The sequence below is a fragment of the Cnephaeus nilssonii genome (assembly GCF_951640355.1).
Source record: "Cnephaeus nilssonii genome assembly, chromosome: 12".
Lineage (NCBI taxonomy): Eukaryota > Metazoa > Chordata > Mammalia > Chiroptera > Vespertilionidae > Cnephaeus > Cnephaeus nilssonii.
Genome location: NC_137083.1, coordinates 10,952,166 through 10,979,978, shown reverse-complemented (window position 1 = coordinate 10,979,978; position 27,813 = coordinate 10,952,166). Strand labels below are relative to the sequence as shown.

General features: G+C 36.5%; 1 protein-coding gene across 2 annotated transcripts in view; it reads right to left on the bottom strand.

The window, feature by feature from the left end:
- Positions 1-25,363, bottom strand: part of SKAP2 (src kinase associated phosphoprotein 2) — a 145,485-nt gene extending 120,122 nt beyond the window's left edge. For both annotated transcript variants that reach the window (XM_079786403.1, XM_079786402.1), the window contains exons 1-4: positions 25,105-25,363; positions 15,788-15,893; positions 15,155-15,180; positions 6,841-6,948 (exon numbers count right to left, since the gene is read on the bottom strand). In XM_079786403.1, coding sequence (XP_079642529.1) covers positions 6,841-6,948; positions 15,155-15,180; positions 15,788-15,893; positions 25,105-25,171 — 307 coding nt within the window. In that variant the 5' untranslated portion in view covers positions 25,172-25,363. The remainder of the gene's footprint in view (positions 1-6,840; positions 6,949-15,154; positions 15,181-15,787; positions 15,894-25,104) is intronic.
- Between the last annotated feature and the right edge of the window lie 2,450 nt (positions 25,364-27,813).

The window sequence follows — 27,813 nt, the reverse complement described above, 5'->3', positions numbered from 1 at the left end:
ATAGAAGGATATTTTTTACCTACTTCACGGCCTAATGCCATGCCTGGTCACACATTTGCATATGCAGCCCAAGTGCAGCAGCATGGTCTGGCTCACCCTTCTTTCTAGCTGCAAAGGTCAATATGATAGATACAGGTCTTCTCATACTTTAATATGTACCCAGGGATCTTGTTAAAATGCTAATTCAGATTCAGTGGGTCTTGGGGGGGAACAGAGATTCTGCATTTTTAACAGGCTCCTAGGCGACACTGATGCTGTTGGTCTGCCAACACACTTGGGGTAGAAAGGGGCAAGCAAAGCCCTTCCTGTCCAATACAATGTCCACTGCTCTAAACCCTGGCTCTCGTCAACACCCCCTGAACCAAAAGCAACAGTATCCTAGCTGGGGAAGAGGCAACATATAATGGTTCTGAAAGCAGAGAGTGATCCTCAGAGTCAGATAAAATTTCAGTTCTGCCACTTAGTACATGACCTTGGACAAATCATTTAAACTTCTCTATCCCTGAGATTCCCTAATTGTCAAATAGTGATAATACCTGCCTCACAGAAAGACTGTGAAGAATAAAAATAAATAATGTAGCAGAGCACTTAGCTTGCTGCCTCCCCTAGATGGTCTCTTTGCCTTAATTCATCCTACGTTTAAACTACCAGGACAATCTCTCTCAAATTTGCATTCATCACATCAGTATATTGCTTCAGGAATATTTTAGTGACTATGAAATCAAAGGTCAACTCTTTAATTTCACTTGGTAGTCAGCTCCTACTGCCAATCACACACTTACCTCTTATACCCCTTCTACTCCTTCCTGTTCAACATCACTTCCAGTTATTATCTTCTCCAGACAAATCACCTCTGTGCCACCATTAAATGTATTAATTCTGAAATGTGGTCACAAGCATTTAGAGTTCTAGTGAACTTCTAAGCAATCACCTGGTCCAAACTCTTCATTTCACAAAATAAAAATCCAGAGAGGTTAAGTGTCTCAGCCTTGACAACAAAATTATTGCCAATCAGTATGAAAATCTGGTTTTTGGATTTCTCCTCCAAATGTTTTTTTCTGCATTTTTTCCCACTTTCTCTCCAGCAAAACTCAGGAACCATGGAAAACTCAATTAAATAAAAGATCCCTCCAGTTCCTGCCGGTGTGGCTCAGTGATTGAGTATCGACCCATGACTCAGGAGGTCTCTGTTTGATTTCCAGTGAGGGAACATGCCCAGTTGCAGGCTTGATCCCCAGTAGGGAGCATGCAGGAGGCAGCTGATCAATGATTCTCATCATTGATATTTCTATCTCTCCATCTCCCTTCCTCTCTCTGAAATCATTAAAAAAATATTTAGAAAACAAAAGTTCCTTCCTCCACAATTTACTCCATAACCTCTTAGAGTGAAGTATAAAGTTTGTGCTTTGGTTTATTCAACATGATGCCATAACATACAATTGACTGGGTCAACAAATTAAGGAAGAACATGAATGAAACCAATTATTTGCCTTGGTATAGACCAAATCAATTAAATATTATAATACATACTAGTTACTGTTTTTGGAGTCTGCCTTACTAGAACTTAGATTGCTGGTTATCTTATTTTAGGTGCCTGTCTTCTCTTTCTATCTAGATTACATGTCTCTTGAAAATAAGAACTTCGTCATATTCATCTTTGAATTCCCCACTGCCCTATATTGCGCTCTTCTTCATGTACTATGTAAATAACTGCTAATTTACTGTATTAAAGATGCATTATTTTTCATAATGTTGAGTTTTATTACCTTTGCAACATTTTTTATCTAACCCACTTTGTTACAGTCTTATTTGCATACATTGTTTAATTCAATGGCATAAAACTTAGAAAGATGATTCTCAATGGTTATGTGTTTTTATTTATTCATATATACCTTTGTATCATAAACACTTTTCACATCTGTGTACTTTATACCTCCAATCACACAACATATATCTTGAGTGTTAAAAACATGTCTTCTACTTTTATCATTTCCCCAAACTATAACGCCTCACTTTTACCAAAGTACTTGAAGCTATGCTATACACATTACCGAAGGGCTAAAGCAATCATTGTTCTTATACTGCTGTAACACACAAGCTAGCAGTTGGTATATGGAAATAAACTAAAATAGATTTAAAAAACACACAAGTGCAACAGTAATATATGCCATATACATAAAGATATGTGCAAGTTGCAAACTAATCTAAATTATCAGAATAAAACACAAATATATTATTTTAATTATCAACAACCACATGATACTATACTAGAAAGACACCCTAAATGATAAGTTAATTGAAAGAACTTTTTTTTTCCTGGTTTTAAACATTGTTTCAAATTCTGCTGGAACCCAGAGAAAAGTAAAGCATATCTATCGTTTGGCTTTTACAAGAAGTGATTAGTGTTACACCTAATTTTATGAAAAAAAAAAAAAAAAGTCTTTCTCAAAAGCTTGATGTATAAGGTGTAAAAATTTACATATTAAATTTATGTGTGGATGGGTTTACAGCTAAATTTGTTTTAGAGACATTAAGTGAGTTCATTATTTATAGGCATCCTGGAGATAATTCTTTTTAAAGCTCTCCTTTGAAATAAGTGATTTATATGTTTTATAAATCAAAATTTCTATATACTGAATTTTCTTAAAGAAAAGTATGCCCAAAGGAGAAAATCATTATTTACTCTTATAAATTATGATCAAAACACTTTTTTTCTTAAACTCCAAACTTTAAAAAATAGTTGCATTCCTAAACCAATATTTTTTCATATAAATCCATGTCCTTGAAATGCGAGTTTTCAGTAACCTATGTTACTACTTGGGAATTCTTAGTTAGGAAGATACCAGGACAATAAACGACTGTTTATCACCCCCAATAAATTCAATACAAATAAGAAATTTTAAAAATAAATGACTGCTTTATCTTTTTAGCTTCATTTTAGCCTTGCTGTATTCACACCCTAGAGGTTCCAGATTCTTATCCACAAAGTGATTATGGTCTAGCACAGAATCAGATTTGTAACAAATGTCCACTGGGATCCTTCAACCCATCATCGACGGGCAGAGCAGATATGTCTTCTAGCTCACTAAGCCTGTTCACCTCACCTCAGGGACCTTCCACAGTGCTATGTGGTTAGAAGCTTTCTTTCACAAATGATGAAAATGAATGAAAAATAATTTCAGAATAGAAAAAATGGATGCCCAAGTCATTATGTAGCATCTAATGGTTACCCTGCATCTACCACCTTAGTGCCCAGACACACATTCTAACATGTATACACTAAGGGATATTCTTCTATCAGGTTTTAAGTTTCATTATCTTTAATTTTTATCTGATTACTGATATGTACCATTTATATTAACATTTCAATATATCCAGACACACAATAGCATAAAACTTCTAACAGTGATCTATAATAGTATAGAACCCATTATGATTTGTTTTAAATTTTCTAGAACAAATAAAGCACAAAGCTAATAAAATGACATTGCTAATAAGTATGATTTTAAATAAATGTTACCATATCAAAATGAAACTAACAGCAGTCATGCCATCATTGATAAAATACAGACTCTTCCTCTTTTTCTTAAAAGGTAATTTAGCATGTCATTTTCTCATTTTTTATTTTTATTTTTTGCTACTGGTCTTTAAAATGCATTTTTTCCTCAAAAAAAATATAAATAAAAAGCATGTCCAAAGAGAGAAAAGAAAAAATAGCAAAATACGATATTTTTTTAAGCTTGTAGCTGTACAAAAATCTGTCACCATCTATGTTACGATTCTAATCATCAATAAGGTACTTTTTTCAATGCACCGCTCAAAAATCAATTATATCAACTCTTTTGTATAGAGAAGCAGCACACCTTTCAGGCAACTAGTATTAATGAGTAGACATGACTATAGAATCTCCATCTGTTTCTCTGACAAAGCTGTGGCTACTCTAGTCTCTCATTGAAATTCCATTAATCTGGTGTACCAAGGTCCAATGCGAAAATCAAAACTCCATCTAACCCTTTATCAGCTCACAATAACCTACAAGTGAACTCTGCCTGTTAGCATGCAGCAAGTTATGATTTTGCTATCAATCAGGCAGTTGGCCAATAAAAAAAAAAGCAGGCTGGAAACAACATGTCTGGCAGGGTGGGGAGACTTTGTTTTGGTTTTCTGTTTTCATCCCCTTTCAATTTCTATAGGGTGTCTGGACCTTGTGAGATTATGCATTATCCTCCTTGGCTGTGATTTAATTGCTACCAGCAATCAAGTCGAAGCATCACTGAAGTGTGCTTGAATTTCATTAGAAGATATAACTTATGCTACTTTCCTACAGTACCTAATAAACCATAAAGAAACCAAAACACATATGGCTTGAGGGAATAACTGGAAAATTAGGTAGCCATTTGGGAACTGAGTGAACTTTTGAACCAGAGAAACAGAGAAAAAGAAATATTAAAGGAAAAGACAGACTTAGAATGCACACAGAGATGTGCAGGTTTGACCTTTCGGTACCTTGAAAATTACATTAGCATTATGAAAAATACATATCATGTTTAGAGTTTATCATCCATCAGAGTTCAGATATTTTGTTAGTGCCTACCATAAGGTAAAAGTCAAAAGGACAAAACAACAATATGATTTGACAAAGGGCCTTTTGGTGACCTGTGCTAATTTAGTTATACTTATTGTTAAATGCATTATCTTTTCATAATTAATATATCATTAGACTGAGATCACATAATGAAGGAAAATTTATTCAGCAAAGGAAAGAGAACACATACAAATCCAAGTTGCAGAGAGAAAAACTGATATGACTAGATGATATTTTAGAATGGAAATAAAAGTCCAAGTGGTAGTTTTAAAATTAATTTATATTAGTCTCAGAAGAAAATGTAAAATATCAAAATGGTATTATTTATATACAAAAAATGAATAATACTAAAAGTTAAATTTTAATTCTGCTTAAGAATAGCTTACATAAATAATAATGAAAATGCACCAATATTTAATAAGAAATTTAGTGTTATAAATATGTTATTAAATAATATTCAAATATTGATAAAGTAACCTTTTAACAATAAATTTTTATACTATCAATGTATTTCCTGTTTATTTGGTTATGAAATAAACATAATAACTTACTTACTCATAAAAAAGAAAACACAATCATGTAAATGCTCTATAATAAGGGAATTAATAACAATTTACTTTTTCTAACAAAAGCACTGGCTCTCATAGATATTTAATTGTTGGATTTCTTAGGTTTTTAAGAATATTTTTAAGAATGCATATAAGTTCCCCTTATACATTAAAATATTTATACTGTTTTGAGAAATCCTGAGTGTATATATTCTATGAATATTCCATGTGTGCATGTATATACATATATATATATATATTCTCGTGAGTATAAATATTCTGTCTCTGTATATGTATACACACACACACACACATCACATACTCATTTCTATCCATATTTTACAGAGAAGCAAAACAAATCATTGTAATGTGCCTGGAAAATAGTTCAACTCAAATAATAATTCATAATTTTGCCTGAAAGTATTATTTTATCAATTATAAAACATTTTCTAGTAGAAATGCTTTTGAAGATCAGGTTAGAAAGGGTGATGCTCTCTTTCGGATAGCAAGGGTGACCGAAGAGCAGGGAGCGTCTTTTTAAAAAACAGATAGAAAATAAAAGGGGAAAAAAAATCCCTTTAAAAACAGAAATTAAATGTTTACCAAAATGTAAAATTCAACATAAAATGGATATGATTATTATTGCTACACATTGTACAAAGTTCTGAATATAAAGAAAAGATTGTGTTGTTCTGAATCAGTGGTTAGAATGTTTATCACTTATGCATGTACTTGACTTATCCCTGTTCTGCAATAGACATAATTTTATACCTCATAAAAGCAATTTATGTTTCCAAAGGGAATAATCTGGATACCATAAAATGTGGAGTGCTCTGTTGCAGGAAGCATATTTTCATTCAGCAATTGTATTTAGAGATGGAACTGCACAGTTTGATCATCATATAGTGGCAGAAGGCATTACTCATTTCTATGTCTCTGCGAAACTTTGAGTGCCACAAATTAATATGCATGGCTAATTTATCGATACACATTCTTAATTTATAACTACATATCACCCTGACGAGATCTCTATAATACAGATGCACTCAACTGGCTATAACAGAGAAAGCACACACTACACGAAAAACAAGTTTCATAACTTTGGCAAGTTTTAAAAAATTATTAAGAGATAAACACTCAATTTTATTGCTAATCCAATTAATACAAAGCACTATAATATTACCGCATAGTGTGGGGCAGTTTTAGGTGACAATCAGAAAAATGAAAATGTGTATTAAAAGAAGCATTTGATGAAAACCTGTCTCAATGTGAGAAGGCAATGTAGGGATAATTAATTTAATATTTTATGAACTAATTATATGTGAAGTTTTCAGGGGGAAAAAAGAGATCAAAAACCTTTTTCATTATTTATAAAATAAATAATACAACAAGCCATTAGCAGCATACTAAAATTAAGCAAGAATCTTATAATATTAAATTAACCAACTAACTTACTAATAATATTCATATGATGATGCAAGCACTCTTCTCAAGATTCCAGGAAAGAAAATTTCCTAGGAAATGAAGGAACCACATACTTGGGAAAACCACTAGAGAGAGCTCTTCTGTTCCTTAAAAGGTTCCGATAAAGATAAGTTAACTGAAGCCTGCGCATTTATCTGCTTTCTGACAAGACCACCATCTCTACACGTTGCATTATTTGGTGTTAGTGTCAAAAGGCATATTCTATGGGAAAATATCACATACCATCAGAGGGAGCTTCGTCATCTTTATCGTATCTTTCTGAGGCTAATGAAATAGTGTCTGGAGCCCCAGAGAAAGGATCATCATATTCGTCCCCATCTTCTGCATCGCCTGTAAAAGAATCAGAGAAAAACCTTTTATAATTTAGCCATCTTAAAAACGTTACTTGTCAGAAGAGGTAAATTTTCCTATTAAATTCAGTCACTGTCATAAAGAAAAAACAAAGAAAACTTTTGAACTGTAAGAACAGGTCCTATTTTAATGTAGATCCACTGTAATTTAGATAAAGTTAAGAGTTTTTGAAGGTCAGTATACAACTGTTTATTTCAGGTACAAAAGGATTCAAGTTTTAAAATTATGATGGTCTCTACAAAGATGAATAAAAAAAGCAAGAAGCAGGGTAAAACAGAGTGTGTGTCCAAAATAAACAAACAAATGAAGCCAAAATAATGATAACGAGGACGACAAAAACAAAACACGGAAAGCACACAAAAATTATTCAACTTACCATTTACCTACTCAATATTTGAAAAATTGATCATTCAAAGCCATATGAACATTTTTGTTTTCATTAAAAATCACAGGATAACATTAGAATAAATTTTAAAATGATGAGCTATCACTGAATGAAAATAGAAGTTATCTAGTTTGTAAATAACCTTGTTTAAATTTAAAAGATTTATATGAGTTTTAAAGCAGTTTTTCCCATACAGAATTCCTGCTCTTGAAAATGCAACTATTTTTTATCTACTGTAAAATGTTCTAGCCAGTCTTAATGTTCTAGCCAGTTTTCTACATGATTTCCAAATCCTAGGTTGGTTGGTTTGCTGCTTGGCTGGTTGGCTAATTTGAAGCCATTTAATCCCCACAATTAAATCTTGTGGTTTGGATTTTCCCCACATACTCATTAGAATGATTTTTTAAAAAGAGGGTTTCAGATATTTGCTAGCCCAGTTATATATAAGCACTCATTTTGTACCCATATTCAACAACAAAGAAAAATATATACTTAATACGATACCAATTATCTGTTACCAATTCTAGTTCTCTGTTAACAATTCAAGAGAAAACCAGCTACCTTAGGGATTAGCCAAAAAGCATGGTGAAAATCTCCCTGGGAACCCTAGAACACCTACAGAATTCCTTTTTGAAAAGATCCAGATTAAAGCTACCAGTCGCTCCAAGGGATATCTGTACCCTCTGACATCCATTTGTTAGGTAGCACTCTATTTGTCAACATAGTTTTGGTATGGAACATAGCCTCTTTCAAGACAAAACCATCAAAGTAACTTGAAAAATCAATATTCATCTCTATTTCCTTCTCATGTTGATATTTCATCAGCATTTGTCATCCTGATCCTGAAAGAAAAGACAGGATCTCCAATCAAGACACTAAGAGCAGAAGACAGAGAAGACTACTTCTTGCCCTCGGTGATTCCACCACTGGGTGCACCATGCACGGTGATGTTTCCTCCCCAGTTAAAATGGCAAGGAGCACATACAGATACTACTCATTCTTCAAATCTTAATTTCTCTTCCTTACAAGATGTTCAATGTATTTTTTTTCCAGAACATTAGTGATCCCTTACAATATTTCTCCTTGTGGAAAGTGCTCTGATTTAAAACATGAGGTCAGAGAGAACCTCATAAAGTGCTAGTAAAAATATGTGTGAACATGGAATGACAGCTCATGGGATATGTGGTAGTAAAGATCACAAAATTCTCAATTGCTCTTAGTTGCTAGAGTACCCTTATATTTTGAATACAGTAAGGATTTTTTATAAGGTGAATTTTCAAAGGATATTTCATATCATTAACTATAAAATAAATCTTGCTGTGAAAAAAAAAAGTATTAGGATACTTCAAATACACCAGAGCTTGCACTCAACATATTACAAATATAAAAATGCAACACTGGAATTAATGAATTTATGGGAAGGATTCTGAAAAATATTCATATGCTTGGGCTTAAGTCTATTAAGCTCTATGTGGAAATAAGCTGAAAAAATAAAACTTAAAAAGTTTTGAAAATCAGGGGGGTGAGGGAAGGTAGAAGAGTGTAAGGTGGGGCTAAATGGTGATGGAAGGAGACTTGAGTTGGGTGGTAAACACACAATACAACGTACAGATGGTGAATTATAGAGTTGTATATGTGAAACCCATTTATTTTATTAACCAATATCATCCAAATAAATTCAATTTAAAAGAAAGAAAATCAGAATTAGTTTATCCTTAAATAATATCCTTTATATATTTTGTGTATGTCCATACACATATACATACATACACACATGCACACACACAACATAAAGATCAGTATTAAAGCTATAAATTCAATAATATTTAATATGAGTTATGAATATTCTACACAAAATTGGTCAATAGCATATTAAAGACCTTTGAGGGGTTTTTTTTATTAACAAAACAACTTTGGATTATATATACTAACGTGTGTGTGTGTGTGTGTGAGAAATTGTCTTAAACGTACCCATTCTGCAGCTCATCTCAAATGTTATTGTTTTTTTTTAAATCAGTGTGATATTTATATTTATCTAAGACCATGTGAATTAAGCATTGCTACTGGACTCATATCCCGCCCCCCCTTTTTAAGCTTTCCTTGAAGTAGCTCAGAAAGTAAATAATAAAGATTTCTGTGGTATCTATACAGGGTTATCCCCTTTTTAGCCTGCATTAAGTTGAAAGGCCACATCATTTTTCAATATAGTCTTCTTCATTTTACTGTTGTTCCAGTGATGATCTATCCCTTTTCCCCCCTCCCTAATTATTTTTTCAACCCAATAAAGACCTGCTGCTTTAATTGAACACAGGGGTCGCTGTTGAGTAGTGCAATGTATTTCCCCCCATGGGCTGAGTATTTGCAGCTATACCTGCAAAGGAAAATGTTCAACTTGAGTTTATGTAATAGAAAACTGAACTCCAAAGTAACGAAGGGCATCAGGTAAACGTATCCAATACAATTTACAGACATAATTGAAAGCATTACAGACTAATCAGACATCTAAAAGAAAAGCATCCTCAAATGAAATGTCTACAGAATCATTAGTTGGCAGCCATTCTATTACAATCACACATAATGTCAGTGGTGCCTTGAGCCTGTGCCAGTGACAACAGCATAAATTTTGCATCTCATTTCAGTGGTCATAAAATTAATGATCAGTTTAAAAATACTTCTTTGTAAAAGTTATTGCACAAAGAAAAGACATGAATGTGTCCCTGTTATGTACTCACAAGGATAATTATGGGGTTGTTGCTCATTAATACTGTTTCTTGTTTCCCTAGAAAAGCATTTGATTTATCCCACAACTTTCAAAAGTTTAATTAATGATTCAAAGTTAACAGTCTAAAAAACACTGATCCGAGACTTCCCTTCCCATATTCAGTGGCAACTAAAATATCACAGCAAAACCAAGGCTTAATCGTACCATAGCAACATATTTCTCGGAAAAACATTTTAAATTTATAATAGTTGTGTTCAAATCACTATTAAGCCTTCTGTTTCATCCAGCTCACCATCAATTAGCATTTCCCTAAATGCCTAGATATAAAGACCAACAGTAGTAACTAAACAGTCATGATCTCTACCACCATTGAGGTTGATTTAACCAATGTACTGCTTATTTTGTCAAATACAGTCTTATTTTAAACACAATCAGGTAAACCTTAAACTAAATAATATACCTAAAACTTACAAAGCATGAGAGATAAATGTGGGGGCAGTGGAGAATTACTTGAGTGAAAACAAATTAATTTCTAATTCTCTACTCAGTTCATTTGTCCAAACTAATTTCAGAAGTAATAAAATACAGCTAAATAGATGGAACTACACATTTAACTTGTCATTTCTTAAGGGAATCTATAGTTTAATTCTAAAATCTTGGAAAGACTTAGGTCACCACAAATAAGAAGATTCTCTTCATAACTCTCCTACCATAGGAGCACTAATTTATGGTGTGCAAATGTGAGGCAGAGTTTTCAAATAAGAATAGCATTTCTCAAGCACTGCCATATACTTCTCCTACAGGTCCCCAACCTCAAACCTGCTTAACACATTTGTGCAAAGCCAGAGACGCAGGCGTGGGGGAGGGCTACAAGTTATCTGCTCAGATTTCACTGAGGAGCTAACTTTCAACAGAACTTACACCGAGTCAGGAAAGGGACAAGAAAAGAAATTAAAGGTCACCCAAACTTCTGACTTTTCTGCCGTTCTTAAGGATTCCATCAGAACAAACTAAAATGGATCCTTTCTTTCCTACCAATCCTGCTATTTTAAAAAGCAGTTTATTCCATTAATTAAGTTAATAATACCAATGAGGTCAATGAAAATTGCTTTCTAAGTAAATCTATACATATTTAACAATATCAATGGACAAAATTAATTTTTTTAATTAGAGGGAAATATTTTAAAGGAGAATAGCTATGGCACCTAAGGAACTGAAAACAATAGATTCGTGTTTTCTAAAGCACTAACAACTTATGAATATGAAAAATCTTCTCTTGAAGTATTTCTCATGTGACTATCATGCCCTTCTTTTAGTAATTTAAAATTTCCTCACCAGGCCGGCGTGGCTCAGTGGATAGAGAGTCAGCCTGCGGACTGAAGGGTCCCAGGTTCGATTCAGGTCAAGGGCACATGCCTGGGATGCAGGCTTAATCCCCAGTGTGAGGTCTGTGGGCGGCAGCCAATCAATGATTCTCTCTCATCATTGATGTTTCTCTCTCTCTCCCTTCCCCTTCCTCTCTAAAATCAATAAAAATATATTTTTTAAAAATTTCCTCAAAAACTATTTGAAAACTTAATTTTAAATCAAGATTTACTTAAATCCTCTTGATAAATGAAGTTGAATCTGAGAATATAATATTTACTGAACACCTGCTATGTGTCATGCATAGGTATCTTCACATTATCTTAATCATTCTATACAGAAAATAATCACACCTAAGTCATCACGGGAGTAGAACAAGACTAACATAAGGGCAAGATACAACTATAAGTAAAGTTTTTTGTCACCTAATATATATTAGAAAATTATACTTAATACTCAGTCAATAAGATTCTTTACTCAGTTATTTCACGTTATATTTAAGAGACCTATGACCTTGTTATGTGACACAGAACAAAATCTAAAATAATCATAATTCTAGTCTAAAATAATTCTAAAATTAACATATTCCTAGTACATAAAGCCTATATTCAGATATACTTTATACTACTGGGCTATATGGCAACTAAGAATAGAAAACCAGGGTTAGCCCATAATTCTGTAATGTACAATATGTGAAGGACACAAGAAGGAACTCTATTCTAGGTAGAAGAGGCAATATTTCAAATGAGTAACAGGGACTAGACCAGTGGTCGGCAAACCGCGGCTTGCGAGCCACATGCGGCTCTTTGGCCCCTTGAGTGTGGATCTTCCACAAAATACCATGGCCTGGGTGAGTCTATTTTGAAGAAGTGGCATTAGAAGAAGTTTAAAAAATTTGGCTCTCAAAAGAAATTTCAATCGTTGTACTGTTGATATTTGGCTCTGTTGACTAATGACTTTGCCAACCACTGGACTAGACTTAAGCGATAGGTCCTCGTTGCTTAGATTCAAATCTTTCTCATTTACAGCAAAATTAAGGAATTTAGAAAACCAACTGATCATTTATTCTAAAGTCACAATTTGTCAGACCACCTCAATGGAGAATCTAGACTTCAGGATATGAAAAGATAAAAATGAGGACCTTAAGGAAGTAAAGAAATGAAAAGGGAGTGTTAAGACCACAGCTTGCTATGGAAATGGATATAAACAGCAAGTAAAAACTTAACTTAATGAAAAAGTTTCTTATAATACAAACTATTCTCATGCAAAAAAATTGGAATTAAAAACAAATCTTACTCTGAGATCTGTGCAGCTTAATGTATCAATTCAAATGGTTTTAAGAACTAAAATACTGCTAACGGTCAAGTCTGTACTGTTCGGTCTCACGATGTGGGGGTAGCATCTACAGTGTAGGGAGGAGGAGATGTAAAGGGTAGTCAGGAAGGGCATTAAACCGTGTGTACCTTGGAGAAACTAATAGCTCACTTAATAGAAATGAATAAACCTGGATTAATTCATTCTACTTCAGAACTCACTACCTGGTCCTTTTTCCTCCCAATAATGATATTAACATGGTATTTAACTGTCATTTGACAAAATAATAAAGTATGTGAAACAAAGAGGAGTCCAAAGGAAACAAGGAGGAAAACAGCCCCTGTTCACTTCATTGTGACCCCATACTGACCTGAGAGAATAGAGGGAGGGAAAGAGAAAGAACAGGAAAACAGCTGAAAGGAATCTGCCCAGGTCACCTTGGATGAAGACAATCCACAACCCCAAGGGGAATATGTAAGAGAAAAAAGAAAAGCAGCTCTTTCAAAACATGCATGGGTGCAAGAATTTACTCCATGTAGAATCCGATCATTAATACATCCCTATTTTTGTTTAAAACGTATCGTGAATAACTACTTTGCAACTATTAAATGTGCACTTCAGTTTACCATTCCCTAACAAACTACAGGAATGGTCCTGTTAGAACAAAGCTGTACTTTGGGGTAAGATGGCATAGAATTGCTCAGCTTCTCATATTTCTCCAAGGTATACATCTAATTTATCCACAGGCTCACTTCTGAACAGGCGCTCCCGGTGATTAGTTAACTCAGTACAGCAGTATTGAACTACAAATGACTTATTCAGAGGGAAATGATTATGGGGAATCTCTGAATTCTGTGTTATTTGAACTCGTATTCTAGGCTCATTTTTCAGTTTCTATCAAATACTATATAAACTTCCATTCTCTTTAGAGACAAAGAATATATCTCAGTAATGTAATTTTAATATCCACACACCTGAACAAGCCCTAAACCAGAATACCGAAGGGAAAGTTCCTACCCTATTACTGAATCATATGCAAGCAGACAATGACTTCATATTATCATGCTTTCTTAGCTTCAAATTTTCTTAATGTGTTAGTCACAATGAGAGAGTGACAAATAATCCCTAGTACAAAATGTGCTTTTAAGAAGAAAGGTAAAAATCTAATATTTCTCTATAATCAGTACACTGTATAAAAGTTATCACAATTACAATGTATAAATTTATTGTTTCTACATTCGACTAAGCAAAATGAAGCCTAATTAAACCCATAGTTTAAGGTTTGTTGTAGACTATCAAAAAGTGGGTATTTGTGGGAAGCAGGAGTGTCCCTGCTCTTCTCTTTAACAGTGTTAAAAAATTAAAATGGAAAAAAAAAATCTCATTCCCTCCAATCACAACAACCTTAATGATTTAACGTGAAAAGTACTGTGGTTTCCTTTTAACTGTTTGATTTGGGGCTTGTCTAGCTAAGTACTTGGTTTATTGAAACTGTCACTACTCTCTCACTTATCAGTTGGCAGAGATATGAATTACTCTGTGGTATCTGCTAACCCCAGTTAGAAGATGTCATACTGTTTTCGCCCAAACACAGATCCTAGCTCTGCGTAGGTTAACTGACCTCATGTTGTGACCCTCATACCAGCGTTCACAGGACTCAGGTCATGACCTATGAATTAGCATCATGCTAGTATGGGCCTTACAGAATTAAAGATGTGAAAAAGCAGGCACTTCCTACGCCTCTCCTGACTTGGTTTTCAGTGTGCTAAGCAGCTGTTTCTCAAATCTACAGGAAGACCATCAGGTAACCAGCACTCTCACATATTAAAAAAAAAAAAAGAAAGAAAGAAATTGAATTTCCTTCTTTGAAAATTTCTATGGCATACATTTATTCATATCAAAAGGATAGTAAAAACCAGCATTTGAAAAATATTTTACTTACGTTCTTGACAAGAATTGTCCCTGTTTTTAAAACAATTATCCTTAAAACATTATAAGTACCCAGCCCTGGAGCCCCCTGCTCCCATCACTACTATGAAATCATCTCTGCAGTGTTAAATGGCGTTGGGTTGGTATCTCACCTCTGCTTCGCCAAATTATTCTACGAATAGCTGCAAAGACAGACCTTTCTTAACCAATTTCTGTCACAATGGACTCTAAGACACATAAAAGCTAAGAATGTGAACTAACGGAGATTTCTTCGTCAGAAGATTCGTGCAGAGTAGATTCTGGATATACTTTTTAATTTTTTTCTCAGCAGGGGGAGCTAGCACTCTCATCTTGAAAGTCTAAGTATACAGTCGGATATTTAAATTTTGATTCCAACTATCACATTTCAGTATGTGTCAGATCAGCCACAAAGAAAAATAACTTCAAGTTTGACAAACTTGAAAATTTACCTTTGTCTTTAAATTCCTGAAGATAGCTGCAAAATAAAACAAGAGCATTATATTTTAAAATGAGGACTGACATTAAATCAAAACAAGATCTAATAAGTGACAGTAATTCAAAGCTATTTTAAAATGTATATTATAAACATATATTTGGAGAAAAAAAACTACCTCTTATCCTGAAATGACAATCCTAAAAGATTTATGGATTTATAATAAAAGGATTTTTAAAAACCTAAGTTACAGTAGTAAAATCAGAACATATCTTTAATACCTACAATTTACATTAATTCATTTCAGTATTGGTGGTTATTTTCCATATTTATGTTAAAATTCTCAACTTAACTGTGTCTTATCATTTAAAACAAATATATCCTCACCTAAGCAAAATAAACAGTTGAATTTTGCTAGAATGCTTACAAAAATACATATTCACAAACCACAAAAAAGGGTGTTATGATAAGCAAATCTGTTTTTAAAAGCTATTATAGTGAAAATATATATTGTCCTCTATAAATACTTAATAGCAACTAAGTAACATTACAATTTTAATTCAATGACAATCAATTCTTTATTAAAACATTAATTACAAAGTTGCTTCTAAGTAAAAAATTAATAATAAAAGGCAAGTAAGTGACTTACATAGACTTTACATCTTTTATCTTCTTAATAAGAGATTCTCTCTTTTCCTTTGCTTTCTTGGATAAATTTTCCCCTTTCAGTACGTCTGCTACAAATGCTTCAACATCTGAACCATAAAATATAAGAAACAGGATACAAATTGTAAGCAAGAATCATTTTTTGTGAAGACAAATAGGACAATGATTGTTTCTATCCATAAGTGTTAATATCTGTACAATCTGTTATAGTTATTTATCAGTCCAAAGCGTAACAGTTGAAGTATGTTTCAAATAGTAAGTTGGACAAATTTGTTCACCAGTTAGCTAATAAAATTTGTATGCTCTACTTATGCTTAGCACAGCAAATGCTATTTGGATGTTTGGCATCATTAAACCAGGAAGAAGCATACAAGTTTTAATAAAGTATGGTGCCCCATAAAACAAATTCCTACAAAAGCAAGCACGAAGCTTTCATCCATGTGCTACTGCCATTTAATAGTATTTTGTGAGTTCCTGTATGACTAGGTCATTCAAAATATTACGCCAGTATAAGCTAATGTCTCTGGCAAGGCCTGTTTTTCCCATTGTAATCTATTTTCAGGTGTTCAATGCTTTCAAAGGAAAAAATAAATCTCCTTTTCTAGCCAAGATTCCCCAAATCAAACCTCCTCCTTCCTACCTGCCCCACCCACTCTGGCCAGCCACCCTCAAATAAAAAAGATAATCAATTGTGTGGTTTTGTGTGTTCTTGCCTTGGTATTACTACCTGAAACATTTCTTTAAATAAAGGAATAAGTAGCAACAATACATTCATCCACTATTTAAAAATATAGTAACCTAGAGATAAAATTTCTATGGCCTCATATAACATTTCCATATATCCTCTTTTTTAAAAATTAATAAACTTCTAAATTATTCTGCTATCTAGTTCTCTCTAGTATAAAATTCCAACAAATCCTTACCGGTATGATTTTATAATAGCTCCATTCTTATAGTTCATGAAATATTGTACAACTTTAAATTAACTTTATATACAGAATTTTAAATCCCATTTTGAGATCTCTAATACAGAGGATACCATAAAAATTTTTCAAGTAGGTATGACTGCAAAACATCCATATTTCATAGCGAAGAAAAGTATGTATGTTTTACTTTCTCTTTACTTAACTACTTTGTCTCCTAACTCACACTGATACAAAGATAGTAGTCAAGACATACAATAATGTTACATGTGTTACTTCAAAGCAGTCCAAGAGTCTTTCAACTGTACTTACAATGAACAATTTAAAACCTAGTGTTTGAGATAGAATGTAATCGATTTTAAATTCTTGATTACAAAAGTATCTTGAGACCAGGAGCAAAGCTGATAAGCTGTTGTTCTCTATATTCACAATAAATGCGTAACGGTAATTTTCCCCTAAATCAACATGACAAGGGGAAGAAGGAAAATTTAATCTTGATATGCTTTTTTAAAAGTCGCTTTCTGATATGAATGTTAAAAGTGAGTCTCCAAACAAACTGAAAGCGGCCAAGTGTCACAGCTTCACTTTGAGCTGCCCATGTGTCTGAGGAGGACACAGAGGCACACCCCGGTACCAGTGCCAATGAGACCCAGACTTCTCCGGGGAGCTCCAAGTAATAAAACACTTTTGTGAAAGTGCTCTCCTCTACACTCTTTGCATTTTGCGCCCACAGGAGCGCACGGACTTGGGACATTCCAGGATCCGCTGCAATGGAAACGCTCATTGGCTGCTCGGAGATGGTCCCAATAAATCTGCTGAGAAAGCGGGTGGGAAGGAGCAGCATCTCCACTGATTCTTCCTTCCCACCCGACTCAGCCCCTGCGAGAACCCCGGGCACGAGGATTGGTGACGAGTCTGCTTAATGTTACTCCCCCTCCGAGTTAGTCTTTAATTCCCTCATCCCCGAGTATTTAATTGCCTATTTTACATTTTCATTATACAATCCAAGTTTAAACAAACGGGATCTATTTTCTATCTCCGGAAGCAATAACAGAACGAATTGCAGCCCAAGAATTTTTTCTTTAAAAGGTCATTTCAGTTCCAGAAAAAAAAACAAAAAAAACAGAAAACATCAAAAGCTGCGATGCTCTACATTAGTGTTTCCCAATACTCTCCAAAAATGCTGTAAAAACCCGGGTCCCTGCTAGTGTTGTAGGAGGAAGTGCTTGGGAGAGAGGGAGGCTGCGGGAACCAGCTAGGCTGCTGTTGTTTGTCCTCCGGGTGCAGGTGGGGAGGTTCAGAGACTGGGCAAGGGGAAAGATCTATATGTTTAGTCTCCATGTATTTATTCCTAAACGTATTCCAGGAAAGGGGTTTACGGCAACTAAAGTGATTTAATAAACATTAATTTTTTTAAAAAAAAATACTTCTCAAAGGAGATCAGGAAGATGTAGAAACTGCTTTGCTGTTTTTCTTTTTCTTTTTCTTTTTCTTTTTTAACAAATAAGAGCTTAAAAGTGGAAACCATGACTGCAATAATCGTAGTTTGTTGGTGCCCAGTGACTCGGGTGGGTTTTTAAGTTTTTGCCATCTGGGTGTGTGTTTTTTGAAAACCCACACTGTGCCCACTGAGGTTCGAGTCCAACGAAAGCGGCCTCTCCGGGCACAGGGGACCCTCCGGGCCGGCGGGGCCTGCGCCGGGTCCCAGGCAGAGACGGGGCGACCAGCGCGGAAAAGTTCCCGGGCGGCCCCGGGAGGAGCGTGGGCTCCGGGCCCGAGGCAGTGGGCGCGCGGAGTGTTCAAGCCCCGGGTCCCCGCCCTGGAGCTGGGAGAAGGGAGCGCTGCGTTTGGGGGCAGCACCTTCGCCAGACAAACGGGACGGGCTCTGCCGCGGCTTTGTGGCTCGGAGCCGGGGTAATATTTCAAAAGCGAGCAGTAAAAGTCCCGGGCGAGCGCAGCGCTCCTCCAGCGGCTGGGAAAGAGATCTGAAGCTTTTGATTGTGCTCCATGGCCCTGCGCACGGGGCGCGGGGGGCGCAGGAGCCCTCTCCCACCTTCCTTCAGGGGTCGTGTCCCCGGGTTAACAGGCGGACTGCAGACTCCGGGCCGCCTGTAGGTCGGGGAACAGCCATAATTCGATTGCGAGAAAAGGTCAGCCTGCCTTCTGGCTTGCCTGTGGGCCTGGTGAGTCAGAATTCCTCCTCCTCGGAAGGAGGTCTCCACTCCCGGGCGCACGCCCCACGGGAGAGGAGAAACTCTGTTCTCAGAGGCCCCCAAAGCACCAGGTCTTACCCCCGCCCCCTGCAGATCAGCGCCCCGGGCACCCCCAGAATTAGCCCCATCTCCGTCAAGTCATCACGGAGGAAAAGGTTATCCCAGGGACTGGACTGTAAATGAGCTGCTTTCTGCTCCTGTTACTCCTCTATGCTGTCAAGAGTAAACATCGCCCAGTGAGACTGTAAAGACCTGGGGGCGAGAGAGGGCCTCTATAGGATCAGGCTTACAATAGCTCTGTAGATAAATGTTAAGGTCTGAAAACAAAATTAAAAGATGACATCATATATTGGCTCAGCAATCTTCGAGCAGTTTAACTTGAGAAACTTTTCAACAAGCCATCTCGACCCCTACGAGGCCAACACTTAGCACACACCAAATCACCGAATGGCACTCCAATTGTCCCCTTTTCCTTTTCTGTACACATACCCCCCCCCCCCCATCTTAGAAAAACTGCCACCTGAGTGGCTAGGACAGGTATCTAACACACACACATAAAGGCTAACTGCTTTCTACCAACTTCTATACATAATGAAAAGGTGAAACCACACGAGGTTAGAACAGTCTTTAAATTCTTGCAAACAATAAAATTAACTCTGGGCTTCTTGACGCTGAGTACACAGCACCGGTTCCCACTCTGGAAGAAAGCGGATGTTTGACCACTTGCCCTTACCATCCTCCACCAGCAAACAGCCCGCAACATGACTCCAGGCTGGAGGTTGTAAACAAGTCACAAAGGTAACACCTGGTGGCTTCAGCTGTCCCCTAACCACCCAATACCTCCCTGAGTGGACACACACACACACACACACACACACACACACACACACACAGCCTCTGTGATGGTCTCAATGGTATAGAAGAGGGAGGCAAGAACTAAACGGAATCAACTACCATTTGCTCAGCACCAGATCAATAAGTGTAAAACCAACCACACTACACCCCAAATGGCTTTACTACTTAATTCCACATCTTTCTCTACTTTCTGAGTAGGGCCAGGTTTCCGTTTGTATTCACTGAGGTGTTATCACCAAACTTAATGTGGTAAGGATCCCAGCCAAACTTTAAGCTGGCACTGGAACAAAAAGCAAAATGCTTTGCTTCTCTGTTAAAAGGAGGTATGGCTGACCACACACAGCTAAGGGTGAAAACATAAAAATTAAACTGGGTACATGCACATCATGGAGCCAAATGCCCACAGTTGGGAAACGGTTAATTGAAAAGTTATTGATTGCCTTAATCAATGTCTTTCTCTTGATTGCCTCGCACGTTTACAGGTTATGGTTGAACTGTGGACTTTTCTAACATGGAAGAAGAGGCATGACCAAGCACAGGAGTTCTTATAGAATACATACCTGAGACTTATATCCTATCATCTGATAAAATTTTCAAAATTGGCTTTGAAAGCTAAATAATTTATTTTGATAGAAAACTAGGCTGTTGAAGGACAGAGATGAACATCTTTCACCTCTAAAAGATGACTCTTGATAAATAGCACCTTATGATAATCAAAATCTTTTTACCACGCATTTTCAAAGAGGCCACAGTGAATAACACATTAGTCTGAGATTTACACTATATTCACTGGTAGGCAGCATCTATTATCGTGTGTTCAGTATGTGATTGAAAAAGAAATGTAAACTCAGTGGAATGAAAAAAATAGACTTGGCTTTAATTGAAAAAGACAAACTAAGTGAATAATGAGTATATAAAAACTAGCCTATGCCACTTTTATCACCCATATATGACACTTAATCTTAAATTTATGAGAGACAACTGAACTGTTTCAAATCACCAGAGGCTTTTCCCACTCTGTTGTTTCTATCTTCTTCCTAGTAAGACGTTAGTGCTGATAAAGTCAAGATAAACTCATTTGGAAAATTTTTATAGACTGCTCATTTTTTAGTATATTTCGAATCCCTACTTTTTAAACAGAAAGCCAGCGATCATTTGGATTGAGTAACTATAAAAAAACTGTTCGTACTATCAAGAGCCTTCCTTAGGAATCTGAGATGAGAAGACTTCCCATGGAGAGCCATAAGCCAGCCCCAAAGATCCCCTCCCAAGAAACAGTGGGACATCATATGCTTAAGACAGGTAAATAATTCTCCCAACATCACATCTTAATTCATCTGTTAATCTGACTCGTATAAGAAACTGTGAATTTCTGGCCCCTTGGCTTACAAACACATTTTCTTATTTCTGGAAGAGAGTATCTTAGAGTTGTCGTAGACTGATTTCATTTTGAGATAAAATGTTCTCCTGTCAACTTTATGCTCATTAGTTATCACTGCCAAAAGGGGACTGGCTTGTTCCTGCTCGGAAGAGAAATCCAGGTGCTGAAGAAACAGGTGACTATCGGGGACTCAGTAGGTGGCACTCTTCCCTTTACATACTCAGCCAATGCCCCGGGAGAAAGTTATGGGACACCAGATATACCATAAATAATTCTCAGAGGAAAAATAAAACCAAAATGTTGACCAAATAAATTATAAATGGAACTTTGGAAAGGTGGAAATCAAACCATATTTTACTAGCAGTTAAAAAATAAATAAAAAAGAAAATCTTTATTTCAGTTGAATTGCATTCTTTACCTAATGCCCCCAAAGGGATTATCGATTATAATTTGTGAAAATTAAAAAAAAAAAAAAGTGTCCTGGAGATCCCCAATAGGGGAAAATGCAGTATTTCAATGCAAGACTGCCAGATGAATAAAATCTCAAGGTCACTTTACAGGAACCACATAGCCACTTTGTTTATTGATTGTTCGGTCTGGTTTTGATTTTTCAGAGCATTGATATCCATTATATTCTTCTTTTAATATTGGTTTCATTTTCTAATTTAATAAAGACACTAACATCTTCTTACAGTTTTCCTTTTTAAATGTGTTGTCCTAAAGCAAATGAATGAGAATATCTGACTGCAAAATACTAACACTCCAGTATTCAAAGGGTGAGTAAACATATGGAGGTTGGGGGGCCAGTGGTTCCAGTTCCTCTCACTTTCTTGGCTGCCTGAAGGAAAAACTCACATAAATCAAGATTATTCTTGCTGTTAGTCCTAGTCAAAATATTTGGATGTAGGAGAAGATTAAATGGACAAGATTTGGGGTTATCCTTTGATTCTAATTATCCAGGCTAAACCTGTTCTTCCATTGTTGTGAAAAAAATTACACACAATGCAATATACAGATCATGTGTCATAGAAATGTACACTTGAAACCTATATAATATTACTAGCCAATGTCACCCCAATAAATTTAATTTTAAAAAATTTAACGCAATTTTAAAAAGAAAAATATTAACAATTGCCTGTATATGGCAGTTCAAAATTTGCTTTTAACAGCAGAAATCTGTAAACATTTTTCCATTCATGAATCGAAGAAAAGCTCAAACACTTTTATAAAAAGTATAGGCTTTTAAGATTTAAATACTGATTCCATATAAATATAAATAAGTAACCAATTATATAGCCACTTTTTCAAGAGTACCATTAAATGCCAGTTAAGAATGATATCCTCTATGGGTTTTGCATTTCTATAGAATGCTGTTGCTGTTTTAAGTGGGAAGGAATGAGACGGGGGTTGGGGGAGAGCCTAAAAGTTTTATAATCAGAAAGAAAATAATAAATGGGTAAGACTACATTTGAGCACCTACCTCTATCAAGCAGTTGAAATGTCAAACATTTAAAACACATGACACATAATGACTTGAATAAGACACATAGAAAACAAAGGAAAATGTCCAAACATTCTTATCTTGAAAGGCATTATCTTTTGACTTTATATTCTTTTTTTCTGAGGGCAAGGGATTTAAAATGCCTGAAAAGTTCAGGTGTCTGTCTTCTCTGCCTTGGAATTCTAGCACAATGCCATGCACCCCAACAGCTCTCAATTGTTAACCACCACCCCCAATATCTCTGTTCTTAGTTTCAAAGAAAGAACTAGGTAAGCCAGTAATAGCTATAAATGTCAAGCCAATACCAATTCTTCTATAGTTTTAGTAATTTTTATATTTAACAATATACTATTACCCAATACAAGTCATCATGCACAATTCCAAAAGGTTTGTTTTGGATGAAAAATGCGGGGAAAAACCTGAGAGCATTTATTCTTGAAAACTTCCCTACCTCAAAAAAGATTGTAACTACAGTCAAATATAAAATGTTAGCTTTCTTTGAATAAGTCAAAAAAGGAAAACTAAGAAACACTGGTTCACTTATTTCTCTAAGATATATTATTTTCTCAGAGCCATACACCTTGAAAATACCTTCTGAAAATAAAGTGTCAGGCAAATTTATAATCTCCAAAATTGTAATGTTTTAACATTTCATGTGTTTTAGCTAAATGCTGATTTCAGACATGATGCAAGTATATTACCTGTCTAAAGAAAGAGATGGCTAACGTGTACAGGAAGTTAGCACTGGTAGATAATTTAAATATTACGTAATTCTAAGCTTTCAGTTAAGTTACTCAAATAAGGGCCATATGAAACACTTGTAATATATGGGCATCAGAGAATAAAGGGTCTCATGAAGTACATATCATACTATCTGCAAATGTATGCTTATAGATCTACAGAGCAAACTGTCTACTGTGGGGGGCTGTCAAGCTTTAAAAGCAGGCACCCAAAGGTCTGTACTTTATTTCTTAAATTCAGAAATTCATACCTTCATAAAAGAGGGGGGAAATTCAGTTCTAGACCTGGAACATCCTGAAAATGGTAACATCTATTTTTGGAGTAATGATAAGTACTTACTCTGATCTGATTATTAAAATAATACTGTAAACAATAATACGCTAAGCAATTCCAACATCGTAATAACAAAAAGCATTAACTGTAGTAAAATAGTACTCATGTGAAACTCTAATATAATGGAATAAAAGATGTCTTTTCAGTTCTTTCAATATTTCCCTTAGTGGTACTCATTACTGACAACAAGCATTTCTTAGAGTAAAATACTATCCCACCACAAATGCATTCATCACACTGTAATCATGGTCACACAAACTAAGTCTGCATCCATACACTAACGATTTTCTTTTCTCTGTCATATTCATGATGCTAACCTCTGAAACAGTATAGCAGAGTATTAGATTTGGTCTCACACTATAACTGTAACTTACCACTTAAAATGTCACATTTTAGATATTGCTTTTTACAAGTTAAAATAACCAACTTGTAATATAGGCATCTAAAAGAAACTCTTTTAATACGGGATATTCATGACCAATATTGAAAGATAAATACTTAAGAGACAACTAAAGTAAAACTATCAAAATTCAGTTTCCAGAATTCCGATGCATGAATGACAAAGTGAGTAATGGTAAGAATTCCAGAGCATCAAGATAGGTTAAGATTTGTGTTGCCCTAATATATTTTCTACCTTATGAAGAAATGTCAATTTTTCATTGGCCCTTAGCTACAATACACATCTACATTCCTAGCATGTAGCCTTGAGGAGCTGCATCTTTAACTCCTAAAGTAAGTTCCTATAAATGGTAAAACTGAAAAGGGGAAGATGAGGGTGCAAAGATGAAGTCCTCTCATCGTGACACAGGAAGCTGGACTTGAACACATCCTTCCTTTTTAGTAGGTTACTCAAGCTGAAGACAAGGGGCCATTTGAGAACCAGGTCCTTTCTGAGTCTTCAACATGAGTGGACTGAATGTTCAAGAGAAATGGGAGTTTTAGAAATGACAAACCCTTCCATCGCGTAACCCCTGACATCTGTAGCTCAGACATCTCTTTGCTTTACACCCTTCTTCTCCTCCACCGACCAGAAAACTACTTTCATTACTGATCCCTTCCCAGTTCTCTCTCTCTCTCTCCTCTCTCTCTCTCTCTCTCTCTCTCTCTCTCTCACACACACACACACACACACACACACACTCACGATGCACACAGAAGAGCATAAGGGCTTCCCCATCATCCTAGCACCCTCATGCTACACACGCTCACTCCCCCTCTCAGACCCCGTCCCACCGGCCAGGAGACAGGGGACCGCGGGGAAGTGGGGGACGCAGTGAAAGCTTCTGTCCCCGTCGGCTCGCCGTCCCTTCGCCCCCGCCCCGCAGCGTTACCCGCCCCCTTCCCGCTCTTTACCTGCCAACAGGTTCCTAATCTCCTCGGGGAGGGGGGAGGGAGAGGAGGTACTGCTGGGGTTGGGCATGTCGGGGAGCGCGGGGCGTGCGGGGGAAGGATCTGCTTGGGTGGCGGCTGCGACCTAGGCTCCGGCTAGCAGTCCGGTGAGCGCAGCGGGGCCACGACTCCGGACACTCCGGGCCGGGGACCCAACGAGGAAGTCCCCGAAGCCGGCCCGCGGCACTGGACTCTCGGCCCTGCCCCGCCCGCAGGTCGGGGCGGGGCGATGGGCGGGCCGGAGACCCGGGCCTGCGGTTCCCCACTGCGCATGTGTATCCCTGGGTTTTCCTAACCTCCCAACAGAGCCTCCGGGCAGGCACGCCCCCTCTGCGTCAGCGAGCGGGGGGCGGGGCCGCCGGTGGGAAGGGAGCCAGGGGCTGCGTCACCTGACCTGCGCCTGAAGCTCTGGCCGCCATGTTTGTTACTGGTACCGCCCGAGCCGCTGACCGTTTCCTTGACGTCTCGGAGAACACCGAACCCACGGTGCGTCCAAGTTTTCCGATTGGGAGACCTGGCCAACGACCTGCACCACCGAGGTGTGACACCTCGCCTGGCGACCCATAAGGAATTTCCCACCGACCTGAGCGAGTATGGCCTTCTTTGTCCGACTGCGTGAAGGCAGCTATGTTCCCTCTTCCGCCAGTCCTCCCTGGGAGGCCAGTCCGGAGAGCGATCTGATTGGCCCTTCCGTTATTTCTGCCTAATTCGGATCCTTGGGGGTGGTTGATGTCCCCCACAAGAACCAAGAGTGGAGAGTTCTAGTCACTATCATTTCGACTTCATACATAAATGATAGGTAGGTAGGTAGGTAGATGGATGGATGGATGGATACCACTGTCCATCTATAAGCATCCAATTGCCAGTGATTAGAAGAGTAGAATTATAAAATATGTTCACTCCAACCTGATCCTTTAGTCAACAAACACTTACTGAGTGTCTTCTATCTGTAAATCTTCTCTCAGGTTTTCTCTAAAATCCCAAAAGACACGTTCTGGTGCTGAGAGAGAGAGAGAGAGAGAGAGAGAGAGAGGTGTGTGTGTGTGTGTGTAAAATGCATACATATTTCTATTTCTTCCGCTAGGAACTGCCATGGAGAAGCTTTTTCCTGGATGTTACTGTTGTGTTTTGAAGATAGTATTGGGCTCCAAGCACGATGTAAATTGTTTATTCCTCTACCCTCCTGACTAGATCAGTGGCCCTTAAACTTTAGTTTGCATTAGAACCACAGAAAGAACCTATTACAATGCAGATTCTGAAGTCCCACTCTCAGGGATTCTGATTCAGACAATTTAGAGTAGGGCCTGATTATTTGCATTTTTAAACAAGCCTTCTAGGGGTTCTAATGCTAAACGTCCTGAGATTTGATTTTGAGAATCATAGGGCACAAAGTTTGTCATAACTTTTGTCCATAAACCTGACATAGAATAATAGCTCTATTAATAGTTCATACCAAAGAAATCTCAGTAACAGCAAAAAAAAATTAGTCAAATGCAATAACATTTTTGTATAATAATTCTCTAAGAGGTACACCACACACTAATTGTAAAAGGAAAAATTAGAACATTTTGGAGTCTTCTCAAAATAAAACAAAACCAAAAATTGAAGTAAAACATAACATAACAACAAAAAGACACCCCCAAAACAAACCCATTTCCTAAAATGAAAACTGAAATTCCTACTCAGATTTAGATATGTGATGAATTATAGAAAGAGTGCTGAAAATTCTAATTCTTTTCAGTGGAGATAAAGGTGAGTATAGAATCATTTTACAACATTGGCCCTCCAACTTTAAAGAATTATTATTCTTAAACTACAAAATTATCTTTCTTTCTAAAGAAGGAAGAAACTATTTCATGGGCATTTTGTATTAGTGAGAATTCTATCTCCCTTTACAGTTATTACATAAAATTCTTTGTCTTGTCACTTTTTTTTTTTTTTAATATTAAACTAGGCCTCCAAGTGTTCCTACCTTTTGTTTTCTTCTGATAGACTTGGCCAGATTTTTTTTTTTTATTCTCGTGTCTCATTCATTTATTTATACTCAACTCATTCCACAAAGGAATTGAGGTGATTTACTCTTGTATCAAATAGACAGCTTTCGGGAGTGTATCAAATGGACAGTGTCTACAATGCTCATTATGACAAGTCATTCTTGTTACTGAGAGACAGGAAACTATTAAGATGGCCTTAAAATATATAGCATCTAGTAGTCCAAATGAAAAAGGCAATAACAGAAAATGGACTTTTTGTATGAAACACATTTCCCCTGTTTAGGAAACCATTTTCAGACACAGCTTCATGATGGATTCACTTGGGCAAGGCTTTGTATACTCTATCATTTTTACTGTTTATTGTTAAAGTTACTGAAATTGATTATAAGACAGAAAGAGAAATAAACAGAGGCTAGGAAAAATATATTCTTATTTCTCTTGTTTCCATAACAAAATCTAGGAAGGAAATCAAATCATACTTTACATTTCTTAAACTAGTCATATTAGATAAAAATGAATAATAAATGAAACTTTAAATCTCAACCCAAGAGAAGTAGCAGCTGCCCCACCATTCTGCAAAGAAGATTCTAGACTCTGGGGGAAAAAAAATCTCATGATGTATCTTCTCAAAAGTAAATAAATCCTCCAGTTCAAAGAATGTGTGTGTGTGTGTGTGTGT